General features: G+C 41.7%; 1 protein-coding gene across 5 annotated transcripts in view; it reads right to left on the bottom strand.

The window, feature by feature from the left end:
- Positions 1-68: 68 nt before the first annotated feature.
- Positions 69-17,821, bottom strand: part of TPD52L1 (TPD52 like 1) — a 60,879-nt gene continuing 43,126 nt past the window's right edge. For 2 of the 5 annotated variants that reach the window (XM_080389963.1, XM_080389967.1), the window contains exons 5-7: positions 14,245-14,259; positions 11,483-11,521; positions 4,321-8,902 (exon numbers count right to left, since the gene is read on the bottom strand). In XM_080389963.1, coding sequence (XP_080246089.1) covers positions 8,680-8,902; positions 11,483-11,521; positions 14,245-14,259 — 277 coding nt within the window. In that variant the 3' untranslated portion in view covers positions 4,321-8,679. Of the gene's footprint in view, positions 8,903-11,482; positions 11,522-14,244; positions 14,260-17,821 lie in introns of all 5 variants that reach the window. The other 3 variants (XM_080389965.1, XM_080389966.1, XM_080389964.1) reach the window with 3 other exon arrangements.

A 17,821-nucleotide genomic window follows, 5' to 3' on the forward strand; every position in this document is an offset into this window, starting at 1 on the left:
GGTGAGAATCCCAGGACCACTTAGGTAGGAGCAGGTAGGATAGTTACCTCCCAGATCAGAGGTTGTGTCAAGGAGCAAATATTTAGAATCAGCTTGTTTGGGATTTTTCTTTTTTTTAATCACCCTCTGATTGATGCAGCCTCAGTTACAAATAGATTCTCCACTGGGGAAATTCAGGTAAGTTTAAAAACTAGCTGATTGCAGTCAGCTGATCTGTTCATGTAATGCTCTGACTGGGACAGGTAGTCTTGTTCTGTGACTTCCAAGTATGATTTAAATACCTTCTATATCAAATGGGTTAATGTCTGTTCACTGTGCTACACATAAGTGAGATCAATGAGCACATTTCTCTAGAAGCTCCTGACAGAGCCAGACTTAGAGATGAAATTTCTTTGGAGTGCATGAGCCTTTAGAAGTGATGGTGGATAAAAATGGCAATCTCATCAATTACAGTTTCTCAATGTTTATTGTTTCATACATTTTTTTTCCATTGTTCATGCGTTGTACCAGGGAATGGTGTTGACATTTCTGTAAGGCCAATACTGCAGACTCCCCCTCACGCAGACTGGCAATTTTACAGAGTCTTGCACAGGTAATTGATAATCACAGAATAGCTGAGGGGTGTTTGGAGCTTGCACAGTCTAACACAAAAGCCTGTACGCCCATGTACAAGTACAAGCTGTCTGTCCTTTGTTCCGGCTGTAACACTCTGGCACTGTTTCTGCTGTAAATGACAGTTTTTAGTGGAAGTAATAATGCTCATGTAAAATTACAGTATGGTTGTCGAGTAAACTGTAGTGGTTGCAGAAGCCATACCAGGGCCAGTGTCTGCGCTACTAACTGTTGCGTCATGTGTGCAGCTGCAGACTCGGGTGATGTCACAATTACCAGATAAAGAGAGTTTGCACTGGAAAAATTACGTGGTAGAGAGAGCGCTAGCTCCTCTGCCTTCAGCCTCATGAGGCAGCATAAAACCAGATTCAGTTGTCGCCCCCTTTAAAGGTAGGTGGTTTAGCTGAGCACACATCCTCAGGCACCGTGACTCAGGAAAAGGCTCCTTTATAGAAACTTCATGGGCCTGACAGAAGCTCGCGCTGCATCCTGTGGCCAGTCCCTTTGGCAGAGGCTCGGAGCGCTGTGTGGAGCCGCTGGGAGCTCGTGCCTTGGTGGCTGGCACCGTGCACAAAATCTGCAGAGATTGGTCTGGGTGAGATTTGGGCTTGCTTGCTCTGCTCGGGGTACCCCACAAGGCACAACAAGCAGTTGTGCCCTGTGGAAACCCTGGAAGGTAAGCTGTGTTTTACTGAGCAATGGGGGACTCTGGTAGTGGTTACTGGCAGCTGATTGTTGTGGCGCAAGGGTGATGGACTGGGACCTGCTGAGCTTCAGCGTTTTTATTCCACAGAGATGCGCGCAAATTGTAGTCTGTATTGGTTTGCATTGAATACCATGCCAAGCATGGGGGAGCTACGGATGCATTAAAAGAAAGTTCTCAGTTCTGTCTTGACAAACAAGAAAAGTGGCCTTAAAGAGCCCTTTGATAGAAATACACAGAGCACAAGTGCTGCCCCAGCAGGAACAACCGGTTTCTCCAGCGCAGCAGCCGGCTTTACTGGCTGGTGACACTCAGTTCTGCGGGGGATCCAGGGGACGGAGCACCGAACCCTGGTCAGCAGCACGCTGGTGCAAGAAACATAAAAACTAACCTGGGAAATGGAGACGTGGTTTGCGTGTGCATTGTGCGGGGTTTGGTTTTGTTTTGATACCCAGCAAGTGCTTTGTTAAAATTACGTTCCTGTCCACTCGGGGCAACGGCAGGCTAATGGCCGTTTTGGGAACTGCGTTTGAATGGAAATAGGGGGTGGTTGGAAAGAGACTGGAGCAGCGTGATCAGAAAGCGTGAGGCACGATGACAGGTTCCTAGAAAGGTTAGCGAACAGTCTGTGGGGCTTCAGGCTTCCTCATGCAGTACTGAAGTGCGCTCTTCATGTGTAGGAAAAGCGTGCTAGGCCCAGGACACGCACCCTATGGGAGGAAACCACCTCCTCCCTTGTCTTTCTCCCAGTACAGTCAAACCAGCCTTGACCCTGTGCATAGTGGCAGCTGCTGTAATGAAAATAACATGTAAGGATTTATATGGAAGAGCAGCTTATCTGGCCAACCTACCTCTGCTAACAGGCATACACGAGCTCTTTAAATTGCACTCTTTTATGATGTTGTTAAAAGCAATTGCCTGCTTTCCCAGAAGCATTTTTCTCTGTGTACATATATACATACATAAATATATAAATAAATAGAGGTCTAAATCTGTGTCCTGCAGCAGGTGCCAGTGCTTGAACTCCATGTTTTAACCTTGGTTTGGCTCAAAAGAGATCAATGGTTTAGACCTAGAAAATGTTTTCTGCCACGCATTTCACTTCTACTGAACTTGGTTCAATTATTTCTCTCCTTTGAACCTCAAAATGTTCAAAATGTGGGTTGCAGATTTCTGTGGGGAATTTTAGGTTCAGAAGAAGCTGAACAGATTTTAAAGACACTAGGAATGGCTGACTGTTCTTGCAATTTACTTTGATACTCTGCTGTGATATAGCAAGGCTTAGAGATGCACAGTAATTCTAGTAAATGCACAGAATTAAAAAAAAATCACAAAGTGTAAAAGAGTAAGAGAGATTTATTTTTAATATCAATAACTTCATTTACACAAACTAAGTTGACCATTAATATTTTCTTTATTTAAATAAATTCACATTTACGCACAAACCCACGTAAAATAAGCTAGCGACTGTCACAAGAAAACTGTATTAAAAACCCCAACAAACTAGTTAATTTGCTTCCATGCTAAAAATCACACTAAAGAGGCGTTTGATATAAATGTCCAAAGTTAATTTATGTCCAGTAGAATATGACAAAAGGACTTCCAACTTTGTAAAAACTAACAAAAGCCACACAGGAAAAAAATCACTGAAAGCCATGTTTTCTCACAAGATTTTAAGCAATCTGTAATGTCAAACTCACTTAACACTGATGTGAAGCTTTGGCTTATGCTCAAAAAATGCATCCTTTTTGAAAGTAGCCAGATTCTTTTCTGTGTTGTTTATTGATAAAGCTGTGCTCATGTCAGTCTGGTGAACCAAGTAACGCAACATGCAGACTGACACCGGCTCACTAGACAAGAAGGCAGTGTCACAAGTGTGCTGCTCTTTTCTTTTTCTCATTTAAAAATGTTGAAAGGATGCAAGAAAACATGCTGAATCAAAGCTGAGAGATGACTGGCTCGTAGTGATTAAGCAGATATAATGCAGTTGGTGGAGTTAGGTCCTGGAGTGAAGCATGACAAAATCTGACAAAGTGAAGCACCTACTCATCCTGCATGTGAGTTAACAGGGTTTGTGCTAGCAGCTCTGAAATGCAGACTGAAGGCATGGGCTTGCTCACCTATGGCACATCTTAAGCCAGCTGTTGGTTTTGTGTTCTTTCACTTAAGGCTGTATCTTAACTTATGCTCATAAATATACCTTGCCTTATTTTTGAGGGAAAGATAGCGGAGGCAAAAATATTAGAGGTTACCTCTGCTTCTTCTGTAATTAACTTACTTACACTGTCAAGTCTTACCAAACCACAGAGACCGAGCAATGGAACATATTTTAAACTGAAGCTTTTCCAGCTACAACCATCATCTTAAACCGGCAGCTGTAATCAGTTCAGTTTCTATATGAATCACTGGCTGTCTCTTCCTGTCCTTTACTCTGCTGACCCATGGGTGGAGGGCAATACCAGACTGTACCAGTGAAGAAGAAAAAACTTTCTGCGACAGTGATTTTATTTCCTTTAGAAAGCGGATCGTGTACAGAGACTCCTGAGCAAAGGACACCTGGTATGGCTGGCAGACAGCTGGTATATGGGACTAGTGTTGGCAGTAGAAATCTTTGCCCAGCTCTAGGTCCATCTGTCTGATGTGGCACTGAAAGGGGAGTTAGAAACCAACAGATGGAAAACCGTAAACTAAAAGAAATAAGAAACAGAGACTGGGAGATTGTTGGAGGAAAGTTACGTGAAAATGAAAGCTATTTTGGTCACCTAACAATGATAAGTCAATGACTTATGTCTGGTTTCTATGGTGTACAAAGTACCTGATGATAAAATGGCCCATTGAAAATACAAATAGAGAGAGGAAACATTTCTCCAGCACAAGGCCAGGGAGGCAATTTTCCAAAGCTGACAAAACCTTGTTGCACAAGTTGGGTGGCAAGGGAGGCCTAAAACTCACGGGCTAGGCAAGTCTCTGAAGAGAGGCATGCGAGGCTCAGGAGGGCCTGCGGTTTAACACTGAAGCTCTTCTTCGCTCTCAGGGAGTCGGGTACCAGCAAGAGAGCTCTGAGCACTGGCATGGGCTGTAGAGCTGAGGACTTCTTCAAAACTGCCCCCTGTGTGGCTTGTCCCACCAACCTTGGTCTGAAACATGGCAAACAAAGAGAACAGCAAGTTCCTCTGCTCACACTGTAGCAAGTCCCATTTGCATTCCACCCCGTGGCTATGGAGGGCTGGGAACTGCTCATAGCAGGCAGAGAACATGAGGCTGGGATTTTCTTAGAACAAAAGTATAAAATCACTCAAATATAGCAACCCCTTTCCTCCCCCAGTTTCTAAACTTCCAGGCTGCCAGAGACATTTATCATACACTTAAAGGAACTAAGTCCTAAGTAGATTCCAGGCAGGATCCTAGATCCTAACAGAAAACTTAGTGTGGTTCTTTACACGAGTAGCTCACACTGGTTCCACCATTTTTTTCCAGTTCTACACAGGCTGGATAGGAGATGGGTATTGGAATAAACTGGTTCATTTGCTAAGCAAAGTGGCCCACCCACTCGCAATGGTAACACAGCTGCTGTCAAAATACATAAACCAGGCTGGGAGTTTGGACAGTAGGAGGAGCATAGAAACCGAAGAACAAACCCAGCAGCTTGTCTCCCTTTAGGTACTTGTAGCTACCCAGGTACTGGTACATAGAACTGTCCACAGCATTTTCATGTGGGGAGGGGGGAGGAAGAGATACCAAATTACATAAATGAAACATAAGACACACATGCTCACAGGTCATCTACTTTCAAAATGGTTCAGTTTGTGAATTTGTAAATCTAAGCATTAAAAATAAACCCCAATATGACTAAGTCTCTGAAACAGAGTTTCCCTAACAAAGAGCTTTATCGAAAGATTTGGAAATGGTCAAGACTAAGTAACAAACAGACAAAGCTGTTTAGACTGGGTCATCTTGCTAAGAAAATGTTCTTTTGTAGTTTGGCTTGCTGATACACCCACTCAAAGTTGATTTAAGCCTGAAAATAGGGCTAAATTTTTTACTCCATCCTAGAACTGCAGCAGGACTTAAAGACAAGCTGGCGCTTTTCCAGCCTGTCAGCCACTGAATGCTTAGGAGGATTATTTTAATTAAATGTGCTTTGTGTTCCAAGTTTCCAAAGGGTTAATCCTGTGTAAGCTTTTGTTTCATCAGCTAGCACAGGAGCTTGCCTAGCTTGAAAGTTCTTATTAGAATAAGGTAGCAGTAGGCTTTATACATGCTTTGACAGTTTGGGTCACTGTTATTAAAAGTTCCCATCACAAGAGGTAAAAAGCTGTATTCAATCTGGTGGACTGTGCTGACTTTCAGAAAGTATCCGTCCATCGCTGATCTTTGCACACAGCAATACCAAATGGATACAAAAAGACACTTAAATGCTGGTAGGCCCAGACCTGCAGTGAGAAGGCAGGCACTGCCTAGTAAAGCTACTATTAAGTTTTCAGGGCAGAATTCTACTTTTATTTGCCAATTAAAATTCTCAAAAGAACATTGATTCAGACTGATCAGAGTGATTGTGAAAGTAGAATATTTCTGCACTATTTCAAATGACTCACTTAAGGTACATCTCAATTTGGACACCTCAACATCAGAAACATTAATGCAGTTTCATTTTCTATTTGCTTTTCTGCCTACTTTTCCATCCGAAAACAAGAATGATGTAAGTCACTTTATTGAATGCCTCTAGCCAATACCTCAGTGCTTACACAAACATTTAATTCATCAGACTTCTAATTTTCAAAAAAGTTGAAGAGAATGAGGCACCCAGGTCCTGTCAATTTCCAGGGAAAGCTAAACTAATGCATACTCCTAAGAAAGCTGCAACCAAGAGTCCAAACATCAAGGGCAAATAAAATCTAACTTGAAATTTGACTTCTAGGTGCATGAAGTCTGAACATCAGTTTTGGCTGACTACAGAGCATTGCGGGACCACTGAAGATCTGTAGCTAGTAAGAGGCGCATGAGGAAGAGGTAAGGCTACTGCTGTTCTTTTTCAGAAGGCCCTCTGGGAAGTTCTCCATTTTTTCAGACCAGAACAGGATCCTAGAATTGAAGGGACAGCCTATGATTTCTCCCCTCACCCCTGGTCTCCCTAATCTTGCAAACCTTGGAACAGAGGCAGGGAAAAGGGAGAACAGTGCTGAGACACTCCCAGTTGTCGACAGCCTACACTGCTGACACCCTAGGTCTACGACTCCAGCTTCCTTTCTCCATTTGCACAAAGAAATGAAATCAAGAAAGAGAATACAGAAAGAAAATATTTCAGAAAACGTCAGTGGGTTTGCCAATAAAAATCAACAATGAACGTTTCATGGGGTGTGGAAGACCACTTTAGACTTAAGACTTTGTCTTGTCCTGATTTCTTAAAGATTCCTTAAAGGATGATCTAAGAGCATTCTGAATAAAATAGGCTAAGAGCTGGCATGGCAAATAGTCTCCTCTAAAAGAACACCTCTGCTTAATCACCAAAATAAGATCAGGCTCCTCAAGCAGCTCACTGTGAGAAGAAATGGTCTTCCGAGCTCTGCAGTTTAAATTGACTTTTCCAGTTTCTGAATGACACACTGAGGCGACTGGAAACAGACACCCCTCCCTTGATGCATAAAGGACATCACTCGCATTTGTCCTTTACCCCTCAAAACAAGGCAAAAGGCTTTAAGCTGTCCCTCTCAGGTTGGCCTAAGTGCAAGAGGAATGGATTTGCAGAGTCTAGAGTTGTCTAGAAGCAAACTTGGGAGCTAGAAGTACTACTGAAAGTCCTGAGAGTAGGCTTAGTGACTAAATGGGTACGAAAAGCACTGGACTTCTCCAACTGGTGAAGGTGGGGTGTGTGCGTGTGTGTGTGTGTGCGGGGAAATCAGTTTCAGACCTCGGGTATTCCAATGAGCTGCATTCCTTAACCAGGTGGGTAGATAAACAAGTGATAAACCTGAATGCAGCAGACAAGAATTCAGACCTTCCAAGCTGATGCACCTCACTGCATGAACAATTTCTCCTACGGTGAGGTTGAATATAAAAAGCATTTGTGGCTAAGGGGAAAAGAATGAATAGGAAAGTGTATACGGGCACTGAGCTGGGGCTCTGGAGGTCCGTGTTCTGTTCTAGCTCCTTGAGAGGCTCCTAGTCTTCCCTGGAATGCTGCCTCCCACCTGTGAAACTGAGATGATGTTTCCTTCCCTGACACAGTGTAATGGAGCTGGCATTAGCCTACACTATTCATGACAAAGTTGTCAGAACAGCCTATCACTAAATAAATGTGGATACTCAAAAATTGGAAAATGATAGAGTAACTCTGCATTCCTTAATGGACATGCTTATTTAGAAACATAAAAATACATCAAGCTCTGCTGCTTTTGTCAGACCGACTGGAAAATCTTACATGCTGTAAAATTTCACAGTGGAAAAGACAGACATTCCCTGTGCACCTGCTGCTTCAGTTCTAGCTGTAATTTGTATTTTCCGTAACAAGGAATGTCCTTCTGTCCCAGGGGGAAGGCCATTTTCTTGCCTTTTTAATGGTTTACAAGTTGAAATGCCCTTTGACATTAATCTAGTGTTTTCAGTTCCCCCTAAAATGAGGGGTGATCAGTTTGGCCCTCATCTACTGACAGACTGCACTTGGAATATGTTGGAATCTTTCTATTGCAGCAAAGTAAAATACCATTTTATGAGCACACTTGACTATCTGATGAATAAAAACCAGTAGGAGACAAACCCTCTTGTTGCCCCCTTGAATGTGCCTTACCACGCAGCAAAGCTCGCTGTGAATTTGCCATGCTCTGTCCTGCTAAATAAGAGCCTTAAGAAGGGCTATCAGTGGTAACTGGTAACTGCCATTGCATATTCCGGTCCCACAGCAAAATGTCAATACAGTTTTTTGACATTTTAAATCCAGGCAAAACACTGAAATTTGAGAGGAAACACCCCTGCACTAAAGAAAGTTAAGTTCAGCGCTAGGCGCCACACAGGTAGTGTGAATCACACCAGAGTTACGTGACAGCTGCCACCAGCTAACAAGGGGCACTTGGTAAGTACATCTCTAGTGTTGAAAGGAGCGTAGCTCAGGGAGGAAACGTCACTCTGCAGCCACACGGCTCCACCTGCCTGGCAGGGCGCAGCACAAAGCTCCTGAGGCCACACTGCTTTCAAAATCTAACCTTGCATCTGCACATGGCTCTGCCTTGCACAGCTTGATCAACCGTGGTCACACCTTAGGAGATGTCTCTGCTTTCCATTTTAGTATGGCCATATTTTTGGCATTTCTGAGACCACTTTTACTTTGGCAGGCAACAGAAATAATTTCTTAGTAACAAAGTACAGAAAGACTATTTCATTGCACATTGCCTTCGTTTTCCATTAGTGCTCTTACAGTTCCTTGAAATTTTCAATGGAACAGAAAATTCAATTGGTCTTCTGTACAAATGATAGGGGCAACTAAACTCACATTTCAACACGCCCAGCCACATAACTCTGCCTCTAAACTTTACCTTAAGGGTTGTGACAGTGGTCTCAACCTTCTCCTCAAACGATTTGAAAGTTGGAGAATTCCTAGGAGAAAAAGAAAGTTGAAGGAAGGAAGAAGAGTCAGTTGCAAACATAATGGGGTAACTCCACAATTCCACCACCTTACCAGACAACAGTGCTAGGACAGAACGAAGGCTGGCTGGCAGTACAGGGCTATAGGCTGCTAGACTTGTGCTCTGCCAGTGAAATGCAGTTAGGGTAATAGGATGAGTATTTTTTAGCTACAAATTTGCAAAAGCAGAACCTGTCTGCCTAGTAACTCAAACCACACAGTGACTGGCCTGCCTACCCTCCGATACATTTACCGTGGTCTCAGAACGCTGGCTGTAGTGCTGCATTTCTATGGTCCTATCAATTTTTGTTGTTGCTGTAAAGAAATTTTTTTCAACTGATGAGCAAATTAATGATCTACCTAATTAAAAAGATAACCTTTTAATGTTCTGAGCTAGGATGAAGGAGATTAGAACTACATAGAAAGTGGGTTCCAATGTCTTTGAGGAATCCTGGCACCCCCCACCTCCATGATTTTGTGACTGCAGGTGTATCCTGCTGCTTTCAAAACCAAAGGCATTGGAGAGACTGTGTTCCTAGGGTGCCCCTCTGACAAAGCTAAGCTTTTCTCTGCCTTTCGCTCCCTGTAGAACAGAACACAACACTGTTTTTGAGAAAACTGTGAGGCAAACACATCTTAAAAGAATTAAAAAAAAAAGGCAAGAGCTGTGATTTTTCCCTCTTAAAGCAAATCACATACTTGGTTTGCTGACTTGCCTAACAACCTTGTTCGTTCTTTCTTTCTACAAAATTTGAAACATAGCTTCTCTCTAATTTTCACTGCATTTTTTTTACATTTCATCTTGCAAACAGAACATACTGACCACAACTAATACCTGCCATGTAGTATTATGAATATAACGCATATGCTGTTTTTTAAAGAGTATGGCTCCCCACAGAGATCTGTACCCAAGTTGCCCCTCAGCTGCTTAGATGGAAGGCTCTTCTCCCATTTTCACAGCAGCTTCCCCATTACTGATAATCCCTGTTCCACATAGGAAGACATGCTAGAAATAGGCAAGCTGGAGTGCGTACAAAAGCTTGTCTCCTCCTGCAACAGTTCAGCCGGTGTGAAGGACTTGGGCAAATCTGCAGTGGGTAAAGGAGACCGTTTTCTGTTCCTTGCTTGACAACTGAGAGATCAATTTTAGCATACTTTCCACTTCATTATTAGCAAAGACTCTGCAGCTCAGAAACTTGTGGAGCAGGGTTCCTCTTGTACTTTCTTTACCATAAGAAGCAAAGCGGTGACAGGAACCCTGTAAGCCCAGTGCAGTTAAATAAAGCAGTTACTTAATCGAGTGTTTAGTTCTTCAGCTTTTTTTTCACCTATTGTGGTATATCCAGAAAGAGACTATAAAAACTACTACCACTGAAAGTGCAGTGGTAACTCCTAACAACATGGCCAACAGGATGAACTAAACCCACAACATCCATTTGTTCCTACATGAAATAAAACAACAGTGATGATTAACCATAATGGAAGGTACCCTCACAGTGGAACGAATGAGGCAGAACCACTTTACTCTGGCATGTCCATGCCTCTGTGTCACCCACAGGGAAAGGCAAACACATGCAGGAGCCTGCGCTTCATTGTGCAAAGTGATGAAGTCAATGGCTGCTAAAACTTTAGTGTTCGTTCTAGTTCATCCTCTTTACATATTCTGGGAACTTACCAGGAGATGATGATGGACTCTATTTCCGCAAGTACATTTATATCATATCCCTCATCAGGCTAAGTTAAACTGATCCGAATTTAAGGAAAGGGCAAACGGAAGCCAGTTGGAAAAATAATGCAGATTTACTTTTGGTTTCTATTAAATAGGTGACAAACTTTACATAGGGCAAGAAGGGTCAAAAGGAGAGAGAAATTGAGTGTTATGACTTACATTTAACCCACAGGTGACACACTGGTGAATGCTTGCCTTAAACTAGCCTCTTGCTGAAGCTGAATGAATTAGCATCCATCATACAGTTGGGAGATTTGTTTTCTACACATGCTTGGCAGGGAGTGGTGATATTCATGTATTTAGAGAACACAGGGGTAAAAAGAAAGCTGGATCCCAATTTCATTGAAAACAGTTGGAGCTTTACTTGAACAGACATCAATATTTGGCTGCAGTCAAGTAAAGCATGATTATAGCCATTAAAATATGAAAGCACTCATATAAAATCCCTCCATAGGAGCGTGATCCAAAGCCTGCTGGAGTGGAAAGCATCTCTGACGTTAATGGGCTTTGGATGATGTTCCAGAGACAGCAAAACAACTGAATTTCGGAGTCAGTAATACAAACCTGATATCAGCTACCCAAATACATCTCAGAACCGCTTTGTTCACCCAAAGGCTTGTACAAGAGATTAAACAGTTAAAAGAAGAAAAAAAAAAACCAGATGGGCCATCCTGCAGCGCTTATCTACATAAGTAACCTTAATTGATTAAAGTGGGACTATTCATCAAACTAAAAACTGCAGGATCAGGATCAAAGTATACAAATCACCCCTCATTACACTGTTGAACATCACCATAGCAAATAGAATATGGTAGCATATTACCTCATTGCAGGCATGCTTATGGAATGGCGAATAGAGTAACTGTGGGATGAAAACAAAAGACAAGGGGAAAAAGGTGTAAAATCAAGTTTGCCACATGATTATAACATATAATTTTAATTCTTTTAACTGAACTTTAAAAATATACATACATATTTTCTAGAGTGCTAGTACTCTTCCTCACCTGATGGCAACAGCTTGTCAGACTCACCTGTGAGTTGCAGCTCACTTTCAGCACTGAAGACCTTACCACCACATTCTCATGTCAACTGATCAGCAATTTAATAGGGCTCAAAAAAGCGATGCAAAACAGTTCCTGGCAATATCCATTTAAATGACACAGACTCCTGCTAACTGCAGACACACACAACATATGACAGAGGAACAGAGAGCTACCCCTCCATATGCCGCAGTGACAGCCGATAAGCTCTGTGTTGGGCGAGTGCAGTATGCTTCGGGTTTTGAACTTGAACAGCTGGTTCAAGGCAGCAGGCAATTGCCTTTGTTGCATGTACAGCATATACAATCCAAATAGCCAGTGCCCACCCCCAGTTTGAACAGGCTCCTGCACAACAGGCTACCTAAACAAGAGGTTTCTTCAGAGAGCAGCTGCTGGCCCCATCTCTCTAGGACGTTTCATCTCCTCCTTCACACCTCAACACCACCAAGGGTAGAAAGCTGTTTTCCACAGCTCTCATCCAGCTCTCCTTGCAACACTTCCCTCCTCAGACTTCCAAGATATTGGAAGGCTGGCAAGTAGGGGATGGAGCCTCTGCATCAGTCAAAGATCCCCAAAGCGTCTTGCACACCTTCAGCCCTGCCGTTGACTGCCCTCTCTCACCACCTGACTTCGACCAGCCACATTCTCCCACCTGAAAGCCAATTCTGCCATCATAGCATCACCTACTCCCTGCGGCTGGGAAGCACTGAGCCTGTTCTGAATATGAATCTTTATCTGAAGTGTAGGAACTGTCCATAAGTACATTTAGATCTGAACATTCTAAGTAAATTGTGCACTGCAAGAGTACATACTGTTTCAAAAATTCATGCATGGCTACTTTCAGTGTTGACTGACAGCTGCAGCCTGGTCTGATTGAGAACAGCAAGAGCTTTACTTTAAGGGACACCAACATTTGGCTGCAATCAAGCAAAGCATGATTATAGCATTAAAAAAATGAAAGCTCTCATATAAACAGCACGTGTTTGTTCTAAACTCTACAAATTCAGAGCAGCACTGTCTCTGTATAAACACAATATTTTTTTTTTTCCAGATTAAAGATTCAGAAATGGGGGCAGAGACGGAGAAAGGAGCTATTTGGCAAGCAGGTGGGACATACAGATCTTATACAAACTGGTTGCTGTTGTGTATATTTTAAGGCTTCTGCTATGCTCAGATAGACAAGAACTGACACCAGACAATGCAAATATTTCACGTTCAGTTTTTCACATCATTTTGAAGACATACAAAAGATTAGCCCAAACATTTCACAAGTGCAGCAAATCTTCAACAATCCTAATAACATTAAACAAGCACGCTTGCCATTTTAGTCTTGTAAAGCATGACAAATAGGCAAAAATAAGAGTTTGAAAGTATTTCAGCATAGGCCACTCCTAATAGCAAAACATTCCAAACACAAAGGTTTAGGTAAGACTACATTGTGCCATATTAAATTTGCACAGCTGAGAGAGAGCATCTGAATACTAAGTGCATATTTTGAGTTCTTTTAATTTCTCTACAGAGGTAAGGATGCAAGTTATAAGAATGGTGACAACATCGCTTACTAGAAGCCTAAAACATTGAGCTTTTTCAAAGACATAAAGGTCTGTGATGGTGATCAGTGCAGAGGCAGAGAACAGTGACCCTTCATAACAAAGGTCACTAAATATTCCATTTTGGTTTCATGTCAGAGTGAGATAGGAAGGTCAATCTACACCCCATTTTCACATTTTCTCCATGAAGTAAGAGTACATATTGGGATCACTTAGCGGAACAGAAAAATTGTTCTTGAGCTGTCTTGTGCACTGACGATGCTACAAGGCCAGCAGGACTGCAGAGGATTCAGGGCTGTTCAACCCTTCTGCTGGGTAAACTGATGTAAAGCCAGACCAATTACAGACTCTTTGAACACACATAAAATTGTTTTATAATTCATCATATACTGAAGTGCTTTACAGCATCAATAAATTCAAGCTCTAAACATAAAGAATCCCTTTAATCATATTAAGAACTTAAGCCTACTATTTGAAATTTCCCCAGGACTGAAGAATTTTAAAGAGTCACTGGGCACACTTCATGATGAATATGTTTCTGCTTTATTGAAGAAGAGGTAATTAGAATCACAGAATGGTTTGGGTTGGAAGGGACCTTAAAGAACATCTAGTTCCAGCCCCCCAATCTTCATAAAACTCTGCTGGCTGAATAGATTTTTTCTGAGTTATTTGTCATCTATGACTCAACCTCTGACAGAAAAAGATAGTTGAGAGAATGGGATTACATATAAATAGGTCTTTCCAAGAGCAACATCTTTTGAATGTGTTCCTTATTTGAATTTGAGGCTAAGCTACTCAAGACCAAGGCAAACACTTAGTCCAGTCCTTTCCTCATCATACTCACCATGGTGTAAAAATGAGGAATTGCAGTTTAAGTAGCATATGTTTTATTCCTATATAATGATGCTGAAAGGAAAGAGGTTACTACACTACATTCCATAAAACAAATCCTGTCAAATACAGCGACAGTATTCAAGGAGAGTAATGCATCTTACCCAATTGAATGCGATCTGTGGCAGATGCACAAGGAAAGAAAAGCAGAAGTTGAAAATATTACGAAAATGTAAAAAAAAAATATACATACATATCTGTAGCATGTCAAACCGCCTGAGGAGAAAAATAAAATAATTTGCATTTGAATCTTGATGCTGGAATTCATACTAGAACATGGATCAGTTGAGATTCCTTCAAAGCAAAAACTTTCACACATTCCTTTGCTACTTCTTCTGTGTGCAATGAAGTACAGAAGTTTTGTCTGCTACACTTCACGTTCTCTTCATTAGCTCAGATTTAAACAATGCTAATTGGTTTTCTTCCCAAAATCCTACCTTAATCTCATTGAAAAGAAAGTATAGGCGAACTGGAATTGTACATGTACATCAGCAGCATGTGGCTTTTTTTCCCTTCTGGATTTCTTAATCATCTCTTTTGAGAAGGGTATGGAAAAAAAGGGGGGATTTTAATTCCTAAAATGACATTCCTAAAATACTTGTTCCTTGTTGAAAATACTTGAAACACTTTGACACTGTCTTCTAGCTTACAAGAAACTTAATTAAGGCAGCAGAACTGGGAGAAGCACACTGATACACAATATTCAAAGGCTGTCATTAAGGTTGCCGAAGTCGAGAAATGATGAGGCAGACAGTCTGTCCTTCATCTGTGTGTTATTGATGTAGTCTTTAATTACAGACCACTTCAAGGGAACACTGCCCTCACGCAGCAAGCCAGACAGATGGTGTACACTTAATGAACACCTCTTCAATACTTATTTTTCACATCCTTTTTCAATGTGTGGTGCTATGCATTATTTACTGTACTATATTCATACCTTGCCCCAAAGAAATGCATTGATTTCTTCAGGGTTATTTACAGGATTTTTCATCATGCATATTGGTGCTTCTCAAACGTCCATGGGTTTATCTTCACAACACATTTCTTAGACCAGCTTAAGTAATACTGTTGCTGTAAGTAGCCCCCTTTTACTACCTGCTGACTCCCAGTAAGGGCCACTCTCTTCACCATGCCAACACAGGCACTCGGTACAACCATGTAAGGAAATCTGTGTTACTGCAGAGCTCGAAAAACCAGCACAAATGAAGGGGTGAGCATCAGTAGAAATGAGAGCAAACTGCTTCAGCCATCGGCAAAAGAAATGCTTATGAAATTACATTCTGAAGCAAGATAGTATCAATATTTCCTTTAAAGTGATATCAGAGACACAGGGGTTTAAGAACGGTAGTTTTGGGTATGACAGCTACAGTATTTCAAAGAATTCAGCTACCAATGAGTTCAGCAATAGTTTTAAGCACTCAGAACCTAGATCACAGAAATCCTGGACATGCACATGCCAAAATGCCACCACCACCACAACAAAAAAACCAAAAAAGCACAACAAAGGCACAGCAAAAATCAACTCCCACAGCACTAAAGCGAATTAATTAAACCTGAGCCACCTCCAACAGATAGTGACCTAACCTGCTTCTTTAAACTTCCAATGAGACATTTCACAGCCTGGAGAAGTAACTTGTGCCCCTGTTCAGCTACATTTGTGAACCACTAGCCTAGCACTTTCAAGGCCCTCAGCTGCAAAGCAAGATGGTCCCCATCTCTGCTTTTGATTTTTTTCCACCTGTCAATAAAGCACCTTACACTTTCCTACACTGAATTTTATCAGTTAAAATAATTTTGAAGTCTAATCCTGATGTCTGAAGTGCTTGCATTTCCTCCCACTGCAGTCATCTGGGGATATTAAGTGTACACTTAATGGCATCATCTGAACCAGTAATGAAAATGCTGAAGAGCAACAGACTCAGGACAGATGCCTGCGAAATCCTGCATTATGGCGAGATACTAAAACCTGTTATTTGACTATATCATTTTCAGCTCCCTATGCCCTCTACCTGTTAAAGCAGTGACACCTAAACTGTTCTCCAGTTCTGCAAAACCAGTATGGACAGCCTCATCAAAGTCAAGCGCTATCACATCTCCTGCCTCCCCTCTGTCCTCTGACAGGTACTGTCAGCTCAAAATAACTGTTCTTGACAAACCCTTTTATGTTTCTGTCATCATGCTATCTTCTAGATACTTAGAAAACAACAGGTTAATGCATTTCTCCAGTATCTGTTTTGTATTTCCCAGCATTTCCCTTGCCCCTTTCTAGAGAGATGAACTTTGCCTTCCTCCACCCCTCTCGTACCCCATATACTTTCTGTGCTGATTCCTGTCATCTGAGGGGCACATTCAGCTGCCACAGTCATGCCTCCAAGCTCTCCCTCCCTACAGTCTGCTGCCTGTTTCCACATGTGCCTTCCAACTCCTGGCAGGACTGAGGCATTATATTACCTTCATTGATCTCGAGAGCTGGCTCATACCAGGCACTGAATTTGAAAGGGGTCTGTGTGATCATGTAATTAAAGAAAACATTCAAGACAGTTGAATGAAGGATGTATAAGCAGTATAACTGCTGGCATCCTAATTTGCATGTATGTCTTTGTTAGCTTGATCTTTAAACACATTTACTTGTGTAGTAGTAATGTATGTGGTAGTGTGCATGTAGTACTGTAGTGTACGTAGTTTTCCCTTTTCTTATTTTTAAAGCAAACCAAAAAACCAGAAAGTCTCCCACTTGGTATCACAACTTATTTTTAAGGCGGCCATCCACAGGGCTGGAACAGATCCACATAGACAGCTGCAGAGTAGTCCAGTAGTATCGCATGAAAAAATCCAAACTTTATCAGTATACAAAGCAGCAAGGGGTTAAAGACCCTGAACTCTGTATCACATCTGTGCTCTACACGGCAAGAGCCATCTTGAAATGTTAGGGTAACCTCTAGTTCTGAGAGATCTGAGCCTACACTAGTGCTCTATGAGTGACCCAGGACTCCCTTCATCCCTTTTGGCTTCCTTCTCCATGTCAGAATATGTTAAAGGGAACAATATGAGCTGCGGGTGAAGGGGCAACAAAACATCCTGATGGCATATCATTAATCACAAGAGCTATTAACGGAGAATCTATTAACTATATTACTAGTTGCCTAGTTTGTATCCTAAAGCAAAAGTATCTGCATACTGGTTTTATATGCATTTCTGGTATTTCTAGTAACACGATAATATTAAATAAAATGCATTACAACTGTGAAGAGACCTTACAAGCACTAATAATTAATACAAAATTTAGAAGATGTAAAACGCTAGTTCATGCATGAATTAATTAGAAAGTTGTGACACTGGGAAGCTGGGCTGGGGATGACAGAGAAGCACAACAGCTTGCCTGAAAAGCACTTTGTCCTCAAAGGGTGGCGTCTCTGTTCTTTGGGGCACAAATTTTGTCTTTTTTCTTTCTTGTAGATTCCATCTTCTTGAATTCTTACACAGCAAAATAGCACATTTGGGGGAGTCTATCTGGCCTGTTGCCGATATATGATACTTTAGTCATAATTTTAGAGCTAAAAGAAGGTGAAAATTAGACCCTGAGTCTTCAGAACAGAAATATGTGTTTTGTGTCGTGCTCTGGACAGTTGACATAGCAGGAAGCCTGGAAAACAGAATTTTGTTTCACAAAGGCAGCAGGCT

The sequence above is a fragment of the Falco punctatus genome (assembly GCF_963210335.1).
Source record: "Falco punctatus genome assembly, chromosome: 5".
In the NCBI taxonomy this organism is placed as follows: Eukaryota; Metazoa; Chordata; class Aves; order Falconiformes; family Falconidae; genus Falco; species Falco punctatus.